The sequence below is a fragment of the Gymnoscopelus braueri genome, assembly GCF_963280865.1.
Source record: "Gymnoscopelus braueri genome assembly, chromosome: 6".
NCBI lineage: Eukaryota > Metazoa > Chordata > Actinopteri > Myctophiformes > Myctophidae > Gymnoscopelus > Gymnoscopelus braueri.
Window position 1 is genome coordinate 35,000,632 of NC_137607.1, and position 18,408 is coordinate 35,019,039.

General features: G+C 41.4%; 2 protein-coding genes across 4 annotated transcripts in view; one reads left to right on the forward strand and one right to left on the reverse strand.

Moving 5' to 3' along the window:
- The window catches only part of cyfip1 (cytoplasmic FMR1 interacting protein 1), a 43,838-nt gene extending 41,594 nt beyond the window's left edge, over positions 1 to 2,244 (forward strand). For both annotated transcript variants that reach the window (XM_080431355.1, XM_080431356.1), the window contains exons 28-31: positions 125 to 219; positions 407 to 645; positions 761 to 908; positions 1,569 to 2,244. In XM_080431355.1, coding sequence (XP_080287481.1) covers positions 125 to 219; positions 407 to 645; positions 761 to 908; positions 1,569 to 1,733 — 647 coding nt within the window. In that variant the 3' untranslated portion in view covers positions 1,734 to 2,244. The remainder of the gene's footprint in view (positions 1 to 124; positions 220 to 406; positions 646 to 760; positions 909 to 1,568) is intronic.
- A 144-nt stretch (positions 2,245 to 2,388) lies between these two features.
- On the reverse strand, positions 2,389 to 18,160 carry nipa2 (NIPA magnesium transporter 2). 2 transcript variants are annotated; one of them, XM_080431358.1, is made up of 9 exons: positions 18,007 to 18,160; positions 17,873 to 17,920; positions 17,001 to 17,091; positions 15,791 to 15,951; positions 6,487 to 6,723; positions 5,029 to 5,085; positions 4,821 to 4,911; positions 4,109 to 4,269; positions 2,389 to 3,374 (listed from the first exon to the last, which is right to left on the reverse strand). In XM_080431358.1, exons 1-9 carry the CDS (start codon positions 18,137 to 18,139, stop codon positions 2,728 to 2,730), a joined length of 1,626 nt encoding a protein of 541 aa, XP_080287484.1. In that variant the 5' UTR covers positions 18,140 to 18,160; the 3' UTR covers positions 2,389 to 2,727. The 2 variants fall into 2 exon arrangements, with proteins under 2 accessions (XP_080287484.1, XP_080287483.1); XM_080431357.1 differs by lacking the exons at positions 15,791 to 15,951; positions 17,001 to 17,091; positions 17,873 to 17,920; positions 18,007 to 18,160 and adding an exon at positions 8,211 to 8,955.
- Between the last annotated feature and the right edge of the window lie 248 nt (positions 18,161 to 18,408).

An 18,408-nucleotide genomic window follows, 5' to 3' on the forward strand; every position in this document is an offset into this window, starting at 1 on the left:
CCAACTGCTGTTCAGCACCTTGTGACTCATGTTTTGAAAGGTGCCATACAAATAAAGTTATTATCATAATTATTATTATTATTTCCAGTACTCTGAAATGTGTTGTGGTTTTGACTCTCTGCAGAGGGGGAGCGTCTCGATGCCAAGATGAAACGTTTGGAGGCCAAATACACAGCCCTGCACTTGGTTCCACTGATAGAACGCCTCGGCACCCCACAGGTACAGTAGGCCTTTTCAGAAATGCCATTATTGTAATTCTGTTAACAGTATAACTATCTGTCCTTGTATGCAGTGATAAATGAAAGATGATCACCAAGTGAGGTGATGTCAGATCACAATCATCGATTTTGTCGTGACTTGGAATTCAGCATCTCCCAACCATGGCAACCCTTTCTCGTTCTTTTAGCAAATCGCCATTGCTCGTGAGGGTGACCTGCTTACCAAAGAGCGTCTGTGCTGTGGCCTGTCCATGTTTGAGGTCATTCTCACTCGGGTACGAGGCTTCCTGGAGGACCCCATCTGGCGTGGCCCGCTGCCCAGCAACGGTGTGATGCACGTGGACGAGTGCGTCGAGTTCCACCGTCTCTGGAGCGCCATGCAGTTCGTCTACTGCATCCCCGTGGGAGCCCACGAATTTACCGTGGAGTGAGTCCCGATGTTTTGGTTTGAATTCTCAACAAGAGCTGTTCTTATCTGTACTGACGCGTCTGAAATTACGTGTGCATACAGTAAACGTTATAGTTTACCGTCTCCTTTTCAGGCAGTGTTTTGGGGACGGCCTTCACTGGGCAGGCTGCATGATAATCGCCCTGCTGGGACAGCAGAGACGATTTGACATTCTGGACTTCAGCTACCATCTCCTCAAGGTGCAGAAGCACGACGGCAAGGATGAGATCATCAAGAGTGTGGTGAGTTTAGGGAGGAGAGAGGGAGTAGTAATACTAAGGCATGATTTATACTTGGTTGCACATGGGTGCCGCACCCTGACAATAGCCGATCTACAAGCTCACAATGCATTCCAAGCGCAATGACTTGCGTGCGTCTTCCTCTGAGTCAAACAAACCTGTTTGACTCTGAGGAAGACACAGGTTGAAATGTGAGTCACCCCTGCAAAATAACACATACGTGCAGACCAGTCAAGTGCTCCAGTATTTTATTTGGGTAGTCTCTCCTGAAGTGTCCAGGTATTATTCTCTCTGATTCAAGTTGTCCCTGTTGAGCACCGACGAGCCCTTCTACCCTCACCTGGCTGAAGCACACTGAAATGATTTGTGTATTTCATGAAAAATGTCTCTTATAGACGTAGACTTAATGATGTAGTCTTTTGTCATCACAAAGCACTCAAACAACTTAAATCATATGAGAATCTTGGTTAAAAGAGGAAACTAATTTGATTAAAAAAATGTTCACTTGATAATTCGAGAGCACCCATTATGGATCTTTCCATGTTCCTGCAGTGGTGGTTCTATTGTCCCCCTCGAGGCAAAGCAATTATTTATGTCTGACATCAATCCCAGGCTTTCGCTCGTTTAAATGCCTGAACACAATGTATTTTGCTTTCCCTTCAGCCATTGAAGAAGATGGTGGATAGGATCCGTAAGTTCCAAGTCATCAACGATGAGATTTTTGCCATTCTGAACAAGTACCTGAAGTCAGGAGACGGGGAGAACATGCCGGTGGAACACGTCCGGTGTTTCCAACCACCTATACACCAATCCCTCGCCAGCAACTGAGTTTTAGTTACTGTTGCCAGCCAGCAGTCACAACGGTTCCAAATAGTCATTACTTTTTCTTGCACCAGCCAGAAATATCTAGGTCTTGTGCCACAATGGACCATGATAAAAAAAAACTAAGGAAGTTGGGCCACAATTTTATGTTGAATTCTTTTTTTTTGTACTCACTTGTGCCTTATCAAAAAAATGAATAGCTATTTTCCCTTTGTTTTGAATGGACTTTACTTTGTTTTATACTTATGGAACTCTAGATCAGGGAGGGGAAGACTACTTTTATCAAATAAATATTTAAGGGTTTGCAGTGGTGGAATATTAATGGGAAAATGGTAACCTATTTTAAGTTGGGGTCAAAGTAAATTGTATTTTCTATATTGTTAAACATATGCATGCTAAACTCATCCTTTTTAAGAGGAAATCTGAGAAGTAACAAAGTTCATACTTGTTAAGCATTTATTCACTGTGCCTTTCAAATGTTTTAATCATTTTAATTCAATAAATATGTAACAAATCTGTTGGTTGATCTTGAGTGCTTTTTATGTAAACAATACAAAAAAGTTTATGGTGACTTCAACATAATGTTACTTTCAAGTATCACGAGAACACAAATCTTAGTGAATGTCTCATAATTATAGCCATATTCAGCAGGACCCCATCATTTGTAGAATTATATCTTAAAACACATCTATGGATTTTATAGAAAGCAAGTCAGTGCATGTATATGCAGATCTTTGTACGTAATATAACAAAGTTCGTTATTTTAAAAAATCTGACTATTTACAGGGCTACACAGGAATGAAATAAAGTTCTAACCAAATACTAATCAAGTCATAATTCTGAGAAAAATAAGGCAAATTAAATTGTTAAGTACAATCGATTGGTCCAACCAAGTCACTTTTCCCTAAAACTGATTGTCTTAAGGTTGTCAATACCATGTGCATAGCAATGCCATGGCTGTTTTAGTCCGGGGGGGATTACGACAAGTTCCTTTATGATCCTATGGGGCCGTCATTGCACCATTCCTTCTAGAAATGCTGTCAAAATTCGAGCCCATTTCTCTGTCCTCCGTGTCCGCAGAGTCATTGTGTAGCAGCTCGTAGGTGCTGTGGGAAGCCACGCCGTTCGCCGTCGGAAAGGCCTTTTCGTCCTTCCTCATGGAGACGGCGAGGGCGGCCAGGCTAACGCTAACGTCTTTGAACGCGTGGAGCAGGAAAATGCCCACGATGATGGTGAGGAAGCCACTGAGGGTGCCGATCACGTCGGCGGTGCCCATGTGCTCCCACTCCTTGAACAGGATGGCCGAGCAGCTGAGGACGGACGTGGTGAAAAACACATAGTAGATGGGCGTCACCAGGGAGGTGTTGAATATGTCCAGGGCCTTGTTCAAGTAGTTAATTTGCGTGCTCACGCAGGCCACCAGGCCCAGGAGCAGGACCCACGCCAGCGGGTTGCCCGACACGGACTTCCCGGCGATGGCTTCCTTGATGGCGATGCCCAGTCCCTTTACGCAGGACACCGACAGCGCCCCGATCACAGAGCAGATGGTGATGTACACTAGGATGTTGGTCTGACCGTGACGGGGGCCCACCACGAATATGAAGATCATAGCCACGATGATGACTAATGTAGCAAAGATCACAAAACCTGCGGGAAGACGGGGTTGAAGCTTTGGTCAATAACTTTTCTCTTCCAACAAAATTTAAAATACAAAATTAGTAAATAGACAAAAACATGCAATGATAAATTATCAATGCAGGTAGAGCCAAAAGGCTTACCATGTGCCTCCCCTTATTGAGTTATACAATATAATGAAATTTAATAGTACACAATGTGTGGATTAAAAAGAGAAAAACAAAAAAAATGGCTGTAAGAGTTAACAATTAAGAAGGGTTAAAAAATAATCAACTGAACGACCCATGTGCTCCAGTGGAGCTGGTAAGTGAACAACAGCATAAATAAACTGGTTATACTAGACAGCTCCCAGGTGTGAATATCTGTGGGAGAGTGAAGCAGGGCCCTCTTGAAAAAGAGATGGAAATCTCAATGTGCTTTTCCCTGGTTTAAAAAAAAAACTAATTCTACATGTCGTGTTTGCATGCTGTTGCGGATTCAGATTTTTCCTTCAGTATTACGTATGTAAAGCACTTTGTAACTTCGTTTTGATAAGTCCTTTCTAAATCAGTTTAGCACAGGGAGCTGTGCTAAACTGAGTACACCTTCCTGTTCTAATTCTAAAGACAAACCAAATACTTTATTGTCATGCGTCCCCAAATTAGAGCAATTATCAAGGTTAACGTTCCCTCTGTCAGATTAATTTCCCCTCTGCTCTAATTAAACGGTCAGCCAGTGTGATGAACAACATGAATGTAAGACTATACCTGGGTCAACCAGCTTCCTGGCCATGTGTTCCAGGCTGTTGATCTCTTCCTCTTTAGGTGCATGGATCACCATGGTGGTGGAACCCAGGATGCTGAGCATGCAGCCAAGCTTCCCATGCAGGTTTAACCGCTCTGTCAGGAAATACGAGGAGAGGACGGCGCTGCAAACAACACGAACCATCAGTCTATCAGATTCAAGTCCACAGATACAGTCCATAGCACAAAAGGGACAGGCTTCAAAAACTTTAGTTATAACTCGAAAATAGCGAATCAACTATAAACCCATTTAGACCTGAGGCCGATTCTAAAAACACCTTATAAATCCAGACCTACGTTTTCTGAAAAACACATTTTTATTTAAAAAAAAATCTAAACATTAATGTTGCTATAGCAACAACTACACACAGGTGTTCCCGCCCGGCTTGAAACATATGTGTTCTAAAGGGGTTAGACGAAGGAGCATAATGCAAAGGAAACCACAATTTGCATTATGAAATGCAGTTCACTTCAGTGAACACAAATCCAAAGATTATTTAGACTAGTGCTGGATCACAAAGACTAACAGACGAAATAATCCGCACACAGTATTACAAGCTCCCTATATATGACTTAAGTCTTATAGATACAGTATAGGGAGCCTTTAAGACTGTGCGGATTCTTTCCTCTTTCGTTTACACTCAAATGAATACATGTAGGTAGGTAAGGTTTGTACCTGACGAGCACGCTGAGAGCCCCCAGAGGGGTGACGAGAGTAGCCGGGGCGAAAGCATACGCTGCAAAGTTGGCTGCCTCCCCGGCACCCACTGTAATATTGAAGAGAATAATGTCAGCCTCATGGTTAGACAAGTATGAGAGGTATATCACGTGCGCTTTGTTTAGTGTTATCTCTTTTCACAATGACAAAGTGTAGTGCTACTTACTCGATAATAAGCCAGCCCACCACAGCCACTCTTTCAGATAGGCATGACCACCCTGGCCTGAAAAAAAACAGGTGCAAACATTAAGAACCTTTAATCTCCCTGCTAAATTACTAGATTTTACATGCAGGCTAGACTTGATTATACCGGTTTTTCATTGACATTCTCTTGAGTGAAAGTAACTAACACCTAGGGTTTTACTGTGTAGCAAAATTAATGATTACCATGTGCAATAAAAGTGAATTCCTATGAGCTGCAGTCATGTGTTGATGCATTTAGACCAATGGTTCAGAACGTTGGTTCCGGGGACCACCAGGGTGTCCAAGGGGACCACCAGGGTGTCCAAATGGACCCTTATGGGTCTGTAACTCAGAGAGTGTGCAAATGGACCTGTAAGGGTCCATTTGATTCCATCTCTCAGAGTTAAATTAATTAACACAGAGAAATTTACAGTGTAGTCTATTTGTACACTCTCAGAGTTACAAACCCGTAGGGGTCCAAATGGACCGCACACTTTGAGAAACAGTGATTGTCTGTGGCCTTGTGAATGATTGCATAGGTGTGTCACATGCAGGCCAAGCCAGTCATGTTAGAGCAGGGGTCTTCAACCTTTTCAGGCCAGGGACCCCCAAACTGATGGGGAGATGGAGCAGGGACCCCCTACCTCGTAGGGTAGGGGGGGGGGCTACCACATATATTGTATATTTATGTATACAATTGTTTTTTATATTGACTGCTCCTATACGCACCTGCCCCAGTAGGTGTGCAAAATAAAAATTCTCTACAAAATATGTATAAATATACCATGTTATTGTGCATTGTGCCTCCATTTATCTGTTTGCTATGGATTCATGTTATGTTTAAAGACAATTAGACATTTTGAAAAAAAAAAAAAAAGAAAAAAAAAAGGGAAACAAAAATATTGTTTAATCAAACAATTTCTCGGACCCCCTAGGGGTCGCGGACCCCCTGTTGAAGACCTCTGTGTTAGAGTATAAGTACTGTAGTGGTGTAAACAATAGGGTGCTTATATCTGCCCACACCGGTCTGACTTCTTGATTTGCTTGATTTTCAGTGTTGCAATGAATGCACAAGTTCAAACCCATACATGTTGAGCTAAAAAACAAGTGTTGCAATGAAGTGTTGCAAATCATCCCGTGCCACATACAACACAGCAGTGGTTTTCAAACATTTTCATGTCAAGGACCCCCAAATTGATGCATTTGGCCAGGGACCCCCACACAAGATTTGTGTTTCAAAAATATAAAGATGTTTTCAAGATGTTTTGAAAATAGCCGATATATAGAGTTCAAGTGCTTAAACTGATTTTGATGTTATATTAACACATTTCACTGATGACCCCTTGGAACCACTTCAAGGACCCCTCGGGGTCCCCGGACCCCACTATGAGGACCACTGGCGTACATCATCCCCGCTCCACCTTAACAGTACAGTACCTACCTGCCCGCATTGAGCCCTTCCTGGCCAAGCGCAGAAGCCCTTTCTTCTTGAGGATGAAGCTGCCTCCGATGAAGATGCTGGAACTGACGGCCAGTCCGAGGCCAATGTAAAAATCATACTTTCCCCGGTCCTGAGCCATAGTGAGGCTGGATGTACTGACAGCGTGGTCTGTCACATTTACGACCAAACACTGAAGATGCTGACGGAGGAGGGAACAGGTCTGACCAGCCCAAATACCTGACAGCAACAAGGAAGAGGGAATGGATTTAGGAAAAAAAAAAATGAGTCAGGGTTGGTTATAGCCCTAGGCTGTGATATTCCATACATTTCATGTATTCCATTTACACCATAGTGGGAGTGATCTATGGCTGTGTATATGGAATATCACAGCCTTTCTAGGGCTGGGTTAGTTACAACAATAAAATCCCTCACAAGCAGACGACCGACCTACCTACCTACTGTCTCCACATGTTAGATTACAAACAGCCAGCCCCTGGTTGAGTGTGTGAGGATGATGCGCCATCACCACAAACGATACATTTAAGGTAAATGTCACAAAGATGTGAATTCAGTCCACCACACACACACACACACACACACACACACACACATACACACACACATACACACACAGCTAGTTCCAGGACTTGGCCACTAAACTACTGCAGTACACAGGACAGTATGTGCCAGTGTGTCTGCTGCAGAGTAGCTATATATTTATGTTTGACTTTGGACGGGATCAGATCGGAGGTTTGCAGTGACAGAATGTTATCTTGACTTAAACATTTCAACAATGTGAGGAAGTCACAGACACACGGTTACAATCAGTGGTCGAAAGTAACTAAGTACATGTACTCAAGTACTGTACTTAAGTACCATTTTGATGTATTTCTTACTTTACTGGAGTATTTCCAATTGTCAATACTTTTACTTGCCTCCACTACATCTCAGAGGCAAATATTGTACTTTTACTCCACTACAATTATTTGAAAGCTTTGGTTACTAGTTACTTTGTAAAACATACTCAGCCATGGCTATTTGAAAATAGCCAATATACAAGCTCACAAGCAACGTGTTAAGAGCTTGTAGATCTGCTATTTTCAAAGGATTTGTATACGTTTGGGTTTGGAAACATGTCAAATGGGATATTGTGCATAATGAGTACTTTTACTTTTAGTACTTAAGTATATTTTTACGCCAATTATTTTGTACTTTTACTCATGTAGGCTACATTTTTTATGCCGGACTTTTACTTGGAAGAGAGTATTTCTACATGGTGGTATTGATACTTTTACTCAAGTAAAAAATGTGAGCACTTCTTCCACCACTGGTTATAATTAACACAAGAAGCAGCTGACGACAGGCAGTTATAGGCTAGACAGTGACGACGCTACAGTGTAAACGGCAGCAGTTCCACATTAGTTTTGTGTTTCTCAAATGGTTTTACATTTTATCTCCCAACCAGCTTTTAAACAAACACATTAAGGGCTATAAATCACATCCACGTTAGCTTCTATTAGCAGTAGGAAGAAGGCTAGCTGAACTGAGGCTAGCTGACATTAGCTGAAGAGAACCAGAAGAGCCAGCCAGCCAGCCACCAGGGGAGAAAACAATATAGCCGATATAAATAAATAAAAAACAAACAAACAAAGCTTCATTTAAAAGCAGCGAATGTGCCTATAGCTGGTTTTGAGGAGTATTTAAAATAAAATAATAATAATTACCCGTCCGATGGTATTTGTGTTGGCCCAGAGAGACCAAAATGGTGGTGGTTGGTTGGTGGAGGTGAGCTGACAGCTACAGTAGCAGCTAGCTGCTGGGCTCCATGTCCTACCACACACACATACACAGAGACAGTGTTCCTCCCACCCTGCTGCTGTGCTGCTCTGCAGAGAGGGCTGCAATACAAGGCAGCTTGCTATGGTCTGATCCCTCTGCTTATCTATCATCTACCACCACTGGACCTATGTATATGCTGTTAACCCTAGACAAGCCTGCTGCATGCATGGGGCCAAAGTCCAAGCAACTTTACTCTCATTTATGTACACAGTCAAATCACCTGTTGTAAGTAACCTAGCACTGGAATGGCTGTGATATTACATACATGTCATGTATTCCATAGATCTCTCCCTCTATGGCTGTGTATATGGAATACAACATGAAATGTATTATATCACAGACATTCTATTTCTAGGGCTATAATATAACTAACCCTCACTCACATTTTTTATTGCATACGTTGTGAGCTTGTAAATCTGCTATTTTTCACTTTTTTACATTTTAGATTTTTATTTATAGGGGGAAATGTTCTACATTTCAAAACAGCAATGCATTGATATTAAAAACAAAAAGATAATTGAGTATTTACTTTGTCCACCTCTGCTTTAAAGTAAAGCTACTCAATGTCCGCCACTATGAGACTACCCGTCTGTTCATTGGTGATACTCAATCCTCCAACAACTCCTTGACTTATGTTTCTGCTAGTACAATTACAGTGAATAATTCATGGTCTTACTCACCGTAGGTGACTCACCAACAGGTAACAAGTGGTTGCACCCTCAGAACAAATTCAACCACTAATGAGAGGCAGAGAAGGGCAGGTCTGGAGTCAGACTTCATATCTCCTTGCCTCAACTTGTTATGCATTAAAGAATAAAGATTGTTTACTTTTGTGATAACTACATTACTGCATAACCCATAAATGGTCAGACAAGCTTAATATTTGATTATTTGTGATGCTATGCACTATGGATGCAGTATCCTGGTGTCAGTCAGTATCCTAGTATCAGTATCCTGGTCAGTAACCTGGTGTCAGTATCTTGGTCATTATCCTAGTGTCAGTATCCTGGTGTCATTATCCTAGTGTCAGTATCCTGGTGTCAGTATCCTGGTGTCAGTATCCTGGTCAGTATCCTAGTGTCAGTATCCTGGTCAGTATCCTAGTGTCAGTATCCTGGTCAGTATCCTAGTGTCAGTATCCTAGTGTCAGTATCCTGGTCAGTATCCTAGTGTCAGTATCCTAGTGTCAGTATCCTGGTGTCAGTAACCTGGTCAGTATCCTGGTGTCAGTAACCTGGTCAGTATCCTGGTGTCAGTATCCACCCCACCCCTCGCTGTCTGCCAGTGCTCATCCTCTGTTATGGTTTGTGTTGCAGGTACCTGATAAGTCAGACATGTCCAAAGTCCGGCCTGGGGGCCAATCGTGACATGAGGGCAGATTTTATATGGCCAGCGGCTTCCTTCCTAAAAATGTATTATTTATGGCCCGTCAGTATGTAGTCATGTGAAATTCATACATTGAAGTTTCTCAGTATTTTGAAATTAATCTGGGCAGATAGGCTACTTCTCAGTAGAATTTGTAAGGATTCCTAATTGCTTGTTCCTTGTGGTGTTTCATTATGAAGAGGTGAAAGAAGAAAGGCTATTTAAAAAAAAAAAAATTAGAAACCTTTTCACACCTTTTTACACTGCCATTTGAACAAAGACAATTTATTGGTCTGTAAATTCAATAGCAATGCAGTGCATGCATGTGAAAGAAGGCCGAAAAAGGCTTAAAGGGATATTTCACTTTCAAACATGTTTGGGGTCTTCTCTGGCTTTTGTGAGCACCCCAGGCAGGATACTGACACCAAGATACAAACATGTTTGGGGTCATTTTAACGTCTACTCTGGCTTTTGTGAGCACCCCAGGCAGGATACTGACACCAGGATACTGGAGCCAGAATACTGACACCGGGATACTGACCTGGGGCCTATTACACGAAAGGAGAATTAAATAAGCCTGGATTTAAGTCAAATCCAGGTTTGACAAAGTCTGGTCCGTACAGCCTGGTTTATTCCGTTCCATGAACGCCAAGCCAGGCTGAAAAGGAGCGACTTTGTCGAGCTAGGCCTTGTCAAGCCAGGCTGTGTCGAGCCAGGATGGTAAAGCCAGGCTTCACGTATTCCTATAAAAGACCATGAAAGTCGATAGCAGAATCCTTGAACTTGACCAATCATGGAACCCAAAACCAGAGCGGCGTTCTTCTCTGGGGCTGAACAGCAGCCCTGCAGCAGCTCATGGAACAGTGGCGTCACTGACTACAAAACTGAAAAACGTTAATAAAAACAATATGCAAGTATAATCAATCAATCAATTCTTCAGCGGTGGTCTCTTCATGTTGTAGTTTAGTAATGAATGGCTCAAGCTGCTCTCAGAGCCCCTTTTATGCCAGGTGAGTACAGGTGATGGCCCAGACCCCCAGCCCTGGCACTACTGGTACCCCATGAAGACAAAGGCATACATTTGCATCACTATATAGGCGAGGGTCGCTCTGCTGAATGGATACGGTGGTGATTAGCTGCCTGCCCGCATGAATGGACGAGGAGGCGGGCTAATGGTCCGACGGCCACTATTTTGTTTGGAATTTTTTCACTGCCTGTTTTTCAGTCAGTCTTTTACTTCATTTTCTAGGGGAGGCGAGATTTTAGTTCCTGCCTCTACGGTGATCATTTTTAACCACTTAGCTTTGGCTGTTCAAAAATAGCAGATCTACAAGCTCATAGCGCGGCACTCGGTACTGCGCTATGAGCTTGTAGATCTGCTATTTTTGAAAAATCTTGAAAATGTGTGCATATCTTTGAAATATATATACATTTTTAAAGCAAACATTTTTAACTCAAATCTTTGCTTCTGGGGGTCCCTGGCACAAAACATTTTCAGATGGGGGTCAGCGGCCAAATGTATATCAATTTAGGGGTCCTTGGCATGAAAAAGGTTGAAAACCACTGTTTTAAATAGCAGTGGTTCACAACGTTTTTAGCTCAAGAGTCTTTCTTGAGGCTTGGGTCCCGGCTCCCGGGGAGACATCAAATTTCTCTTTTGGGTCTTGAGTCAAGACCCAGGCTCCCGGGTCTTGAGTCCCAAGACTCAAGACCCAGGAATGTGTCAAAAAATAATAATCTCCATGAATTCAAGGCTTCATGGAGTGTGTAATTGATGAAAATAAGTATTGATTGGGTGAACTATTCTTTTAAGTGTCTTGTTCAGGGACACTTTAACACATTACTGAGGCCTGGGATCGAACCTTGCCCCACTGGAATACAGTGACTGGTATGAATTAATAATATACTGGACCATACGTAAAATGAAGAATACCTTGTGATGTCAGTGACATTTTATTACAAATGAAAATAAAAATAAGAAACAGTGCAGTAACAATACGTTTTCGTATAGCAGCAATTTTGCAAGTACAATATAAATATTAATATATTGTCTGTCGGGCGGAAACCTCATTATGGCCAAAACTGTTACTTTCATAAACATTCTAAAATAGCAAAAACAGCAAATCGACAAAAAAAACAAGACTCGCGCAACATAATTTGGCAAGACACACTATCTCCGATTTACTTCCCGTATCTGCATAGTCTCACGTCTCGCGTAGCTATCTGCGTGAAGTGGGCGGACGCCAACCTGCTTCCGGTCTCCTAAAAAGGCGTCCGCCCACTTCACGCAGATTGCTACGCGAGACTATGCAGATACAGGAAGTAAACCGGAGATGGTGTGTCTTACAGAGTTTTGTTGCGCGAGTCAAACGCAAAAAGCGTTAAGCATTGGTTCTCAAAGTGGGGTCCGGGGACCCCCAGGGGTCCTTGGGGGGGTTCCAGGGGGTCCCCAGCAAAATGTTATTAAATATGGCTCTTTTATTGCTACTTTTAACTTTTTAATGGATCCTATGTAAGTAAAGCCTGTTAAAAGTGTCAAACTCCCAAAATCCACCAGAATACTGGAAATTACATCTACTCTGTTAAAAAATTGGTCACACTTATTTCAGTAATATAATTAAATTGATTATATCTTATTGTATTTATTTCATTTTATTTGAATGCAGGGTCATTAAAATGACTTGAAGAACAAGGCACTGGATTAAGTAAGCTTGGCTGTTAGCCTGGTCCCTACCAGGCTAACTTCACAGCTAAATTTCCATGGTAACTAAGTACATTTTCTTTAGTGAAATCGAGTCATGGATAAACTTATCCTGGGTGCTCTGGCTAAACTAATCTGGTAAGATAATTCAGCTTTCATGAAACCGATTCATTGCTAATCCTGGCTAAATTAAGCCAGGATAGGTGTTAAATCCAGGCTTAACCCCTAATTCTGCTTTCGTGAAATAGGCCCCCGATTACTGACACATAGCATCACAAATAATCAAAGATCAGGCTTGTCTGACTATTTATGCGTTATGCAATGTAATTATCACAAAAGTAAACAATCTTGCATGAGGAGGTGTCCACGAGGCTTCATTCACTAGTTGAGGCAAGGTGATATGAAATAACCTAAATCTCAGTTGTGTCATAATGAACCCTGAGGGTGTATCTGTAGATTCAGTCATTTTGTCAGGAGAATAGGTGTTTGCTGTGGATTGTTATCTTTTGACCTGTCACCTCCTCCTTCACCCTCAAATATAACCTTGAACATCTCATTAGTCATTAGTGTGAAAATCCTGGTTGCGCAAGAGGAAATGAGCTGAAGGGAGGGGCTTTGAATCTTGGTCCTGGTAAATCTTTGTTTTCGGTCGGTGAGAAGCATGGAGGCAGCCCACCAACAGGAGGAGCTTAAGAAATGTACATATTAAGCCAAGTGACTATTTAAGTATTTTATCTTTTGTGATTTCCTATTAACTTTTTTCTCCCATAGTTTTGTATTTTTAGTTTGATCTGACAGTTTTTATTTTATTGAGGCACCTGATATAGCTTTTAATTGAGTTAAGGTCTTTTTTTCTCCTGTTTTCAGTTTGATTAGATGGCTTTTTTAGTTTGGGCATTTGAACCAGTTTTTTTGTTGCACAAGTTTGAACTCAACAAAAACCCATTGTGAACTTCAATGATCTCTGGCTCTTTTCTCTTTAAAAAAACAAAAACAAACCTTTATTTACCCTGGGGAGGTTCGTGAGAACAAATTCATTCTTTTTTTCAGGAATGCCCTGCTTCACATTCACACATTAATCTTAATAGTACACACTGTCACCATGGCAGAATATTTGACCACAGGGACCAATAAACTGAGAAAAATCCTAACAATGTACAGGCACAATAAGCACAGCCTGGAGAATGGCCGGCAAACCTGACAGGCTGTGCTCTCACTGCAGTAAAGGAGTGCTGGAGACAGAGCTTCACTCTTGACCACATGTACTGTAAATATAAAGATACAAAAAAAGAGTGATACCAAGGGCAATCCCCTACTTGTTGGGTGAGAAAGCTGAATGTTCAAGGTCATTCAAAGGGTCTCAAATACTAACCAGTCCTCAACTGGCTATGAGATGCTGTTAATTTTTCAAGTCTCTCTCCATAGTTTACAAATGAGCTGCGATCTGACTGGACTAAACCCAGCAAGCGTGTCTGAGTTGGATATACCAGAGCCACACGGCTCCTTGGCTATTAGCCCGATTTATATTTCATTGTACGAACACTGTCACACACTGAAAATATAAAATGTACAAGCTTGCTTGTAGATCGGCTATTTTTGGCAAAGCATAAGGCAATACTGTTGAACCGGTGGTTGAACAGCAGTAACAGCATGACTGCTTTTTTCCAGCAACCATTGGAGTCTTCCCTTCTCTACCTTAAATTGTGTTTATTTAACCACTTATAGTATACCCATTACCCTCTATAGTAAACTAATAAATAGCAAATCTCTGCCAAAAATAGCATATCAACTAACTCAAAACGCATTGCGATGCATTGTGAGTTTGTAGATTTCCCATTTTTGGCCATTCCTACAGTAGAGCTCTGAATAAACTACTTGTGTATGATGCACTATGATGACATAGTTTGAAATAAAAGACCAACTTTGGATATAACTTGTGAAAATAGCAATCCTGCCAATAATACACATGTCCAATGTACTTGGACATGTAATAATGTATGTGATGTTAAAGTCAATCTACCTCAATACATTCTTGATATTACAAATTGTAGATTTAATAATCAGCTAAAACACAGTCTATATAATACTAATTTAGACCCATTTGATCCCAAAGGGAATATTCAGTTTTTAGCTTCACCCAGCTGATTGTTTACCAAGTGGTGAGACTTGCGCAGTGGGAAGAAGTTAGGGGTTAAGTGCCTTGCTCAGGGACACCTCAACACAATGCCAGGCCTCGACGAAGGACCTTCTTTTTCCCAGGCTCTACCCTTTCAGCTATGGCCACTTAAGTAAAATAGGGTACAGAACCCTGTATTAATAAAAATGCACTCTGTTTTATTTACTGTTACCTGTTACTTGTAATGAGAGACAGTATAAATTAAATTCATAGTTACAAATATTATTTTCTTATACACAGTCAAAAGTAGTACAGCCATTGTGGCAATGCAATACTGTGCAGTCAAACATTAATCTCAATCAGTCTGTCTTTTTTCGTGCCTCTCTTTGGTTCCATATAAGCGAGGCCTCATGGGATATGCGGAGCAAACCAACTCCAACACACTCTGTTGTTAGACCACACAGCATGGCAAGGCGGTCAGTGAACGTTAGCGCAGTCCATTCCTTGAAGAGAATAGCAGAAGCCAAAATCACTGTGGATGTGAATGTCACATAGTAGATGGCTTCAAACTTGTTAGGGCTGTAGCACTCCAGGGCTTTGTTGATAAACACAAATTGTATAACGATGCTAATAGCCAGCATTCCCAGCAAGCCCAGGAAGAGAGCCAGGGCTTCGTTACTTGATGCCCCTCCACTGAAGGCCTCTTGTGCAGCCAGGCCCAGTCCTTTGCTGCTAGGCACTGTGAAGCTTCCAAGAAGTGAACAAATAGCCACATATACCATGATGTTTGATGCACCATGGGTTGGAGCAATCCATAGAATTAGCACCACCAGCAGCACGACAACCAATGAGGCATAAGATAGAAACACTGCAAAAAGAACAAGCACATTTAGCAATAGTATAACTTACAATTTGAAATGTTGCGCCTCTGGCATATATAAGCCTAATAAGACTATACAAATAAAAGCATATACTATGATTTCAGCTCAGAAATTGTGTGTGTGTATGTATGTAGCATATATAATATATAGTATGCATGCATATATATATATATAGTATGCATGCATATATATATATATATATATATATACACACACACACATACATACACTGTCATTATGACATCATATTCTGTGCATGTTGGTTTGCCAATGTGCCAGCAAAGCATGACATACCCTTGTTTTGCATAGTTTATTTCTCTGTGGCGAAGACTGCACTTTGCATGACCTTTGCCAGATGTAACTACATATTAAGTGAGTGTGCTTGTATTTCAAATGTCACACCTGGGTCAGCTAGCCTCTCTTGGAACTCTACTCTGGAGGTAACAGCCTCTGTCTTTGGGGCGTGAATGATGAGCATAACAGAGCCACAGCAACACAACACACAGCCAAGCTTCCCCAGGATGTTCAGCTGCTCCTTCAGCACCCAGGAGCCCAGCACATCCCTACATCACATCACACACAACAAGCGTCTCACATTTTGGCAGCAGAGCAAAGGATGCAGTTAGTATGACATACATAGTGATAGTACATACAGTACTAGGGCAGGGAAATTAACCGAAATTATATCAAAACCGATATTTAGAACCAATAGCCCACTTAATCTTGCTCATTTAGGTTAATCAAATAATTGAGAAGGTATTTCCTGCCCTATAATATAATACATTTGTTGATATATTTATAAAAAAATATTTGTTGATATATTATATAAAAAAATGAACAAAATAATTCAAAAAGATCTTTTTTTATAAACGATTTATGATCGATTAGTCTGATTAACCACATAACCCGTATTATACTTTGTGATACAATGGCGGCAAACACAAATAGTGAAAATAGCCGATCTACAAGCTCACAACTCACAGTTTCTAGATCTGCTATTTTCACTATATAAAAAAAAAGAATCGGTCATTAATCGTAATCGAGGCTAAAGTTTGTAATAATCGTGATATTGATATGTGATATTAAAGTCATTTCGCCCAGCCCAATGCAATACTGTACAGTACTACACAATGAAAGTAACAGTGCCAAGTTTTCGAGTCTTGGTTCTGTCCTCTGGTGATCTTTGGATTTCAAATGATGCAGTAACTAGGAGGATAAAGCAGAATGTCAGTGTTATTGTCATTTCAAACCATCTCAGAGGAATAAATAGCAAATGTGCCTCCAGTCAAAAACACACGAGTCTAACATATCATTTTTTAAGAATAGAGTTTACAGACTGCATTCTGTAACTGCAAGTTAGTATTGTTTGAAGCATCATGCCACAAACACCAAAGACCATAATTATGTGGTAATCTCACCGCCCGTTTTCTTTCTTTCCTGAAAACAAAATGATAGAGCTTGCACAAAAACAAATTTCGCCCACTGATTTACACCTGTAAACCTGTGATGTGACAATAAAACTGACTGTGATTTTGACTGACTCTCTGATCATATCCAAATGCAAAGACTGAAATGAATGCAGGGATGAGTTTACTTCTTCTGACTTACTTACCCAAACAACAATCCAAGGGAACCCAAGGGTGTCACTATGACAGCAGGGGCTGCATTATATGCCAGGAAATTCCCAATCTGGCCCAGAATCACTTAAAGAGAGTTCATAACACGCATTTAAGGTACAATACAAAACGTCAAGATAGATTCTGGTTTTGTTGACATGTTGGCGTGGAATTTCATCATTTTAGGGTCAAGGCCACTTGGCCCTAACCTGACTCTGTCAAATGGAAGAAGCTTGCGACACACATTTTGTTTCACAGCCTACTTCCAAATCAAATGCAAATGAGATTTCCGGAGGGAGGGGGGTTTACCAGGCTAACTTGGCCCTTGGTGTTGTCAGTTTTTAGACTGCACAAAAGGCCAAATGCCTGGCCACTGAAATAATTGAATTGAAGGGTTAAGGGTTTGTATAAACTCCTGAGTCAAAAGTTAATACATGCTCATCTCTGGACAAATCAGAGTCACTGGATTTGTTTGAAGATGGGGAGTCTGGGTGAGTTATGAATTCAGAATCTCAACAAAAGACACTGGTTTCTCTGTGTATATAAATACAAAACAACATAATGACAGGAAAGAGGCAGAAGAGAAAGGGTGAAATCAGCTGGAGCAGTGTGGACTGTGCTTGTAGATCTGTTCTTTTTGGCAAGCGACCCCATCATACTATGCAGTATAAAGACAGGTGGCGTGGCAGCCATCCATCATCATCATCATCATCATCATGCCATGCATCATTTATGATTCATCGTACGACGGTGTCGCGTAGCAAAACTAGCCGCTGTACAAGCCCACGCACTATATCTATGCCACGCACGACGCCTTATCGACACAGTTGTACGACGAAGTATAACCCAAGGGTTCATCAATACTCACTAGCAAGCGTACCGCTCCACCACACGACATCTTTCAGATAGGACCCACCTGGGGAAAAGACATAGAAAGAGCCTTCAGTTTACACCCAGAATGACATGAGATGTGTGTTTGTTTGTTTTTTACATTCATTGCACCTCTGTCGCGGGCACGTAATATTCCTTTTCTCTGAAGCACACATGTCGACCCGTTGACCAAACTTGCTATCACCGCTATGACTATTCCAACTACTGGTAAAGAAGTTTCACCAGTCTCTGATTCAAAAGCCATGGCGAGATGTACAAGCGTTTGTAGTCCGGAAACTCAGACTGTAGTCACAAGACCTGCAAGCACAAGACAAGTACCGGAAGGAAGGGTGACAACGTCAGGTGACGTCATGATCATGTGACGTAAAGGTGAACGTTACTGATCTAAACAATGCCTTTTCAATTGACAGTGGTGGAAAAGGTACTCAAATGTTTTACTCAAGGAAAAGTATCAATACTGCATTATGCAATGTAGAAATACTCTGTTACAAGTAAAAGTCCGGTATTCAAAAG

Bases quoted from the DNA above. Each gene is read 5' to 3' on its own strand.
- nipa2 (XM_080431358.1), bottom strand. From the start codon at position 18,139: ATGGCTTTTGAATCAGAGACTGGTGAAACTTCTTTACCAGTAGTTGGA. The intron at 5,086-6,486 runs GTAGGTACTGTA...GTTTTTTTTCAG, and splicing joins GAAGGGCTCAATGCGGGCAG to GCCAGGGTGGTCATGCCTAT. The intron at 4,912-5,028 runs GTAAGTAGCACT...TCAATATTACAG, and splicing joins GTGGGCTGGCTTATTATCGA to TGGGTGCCGGGGAGGCAGCC.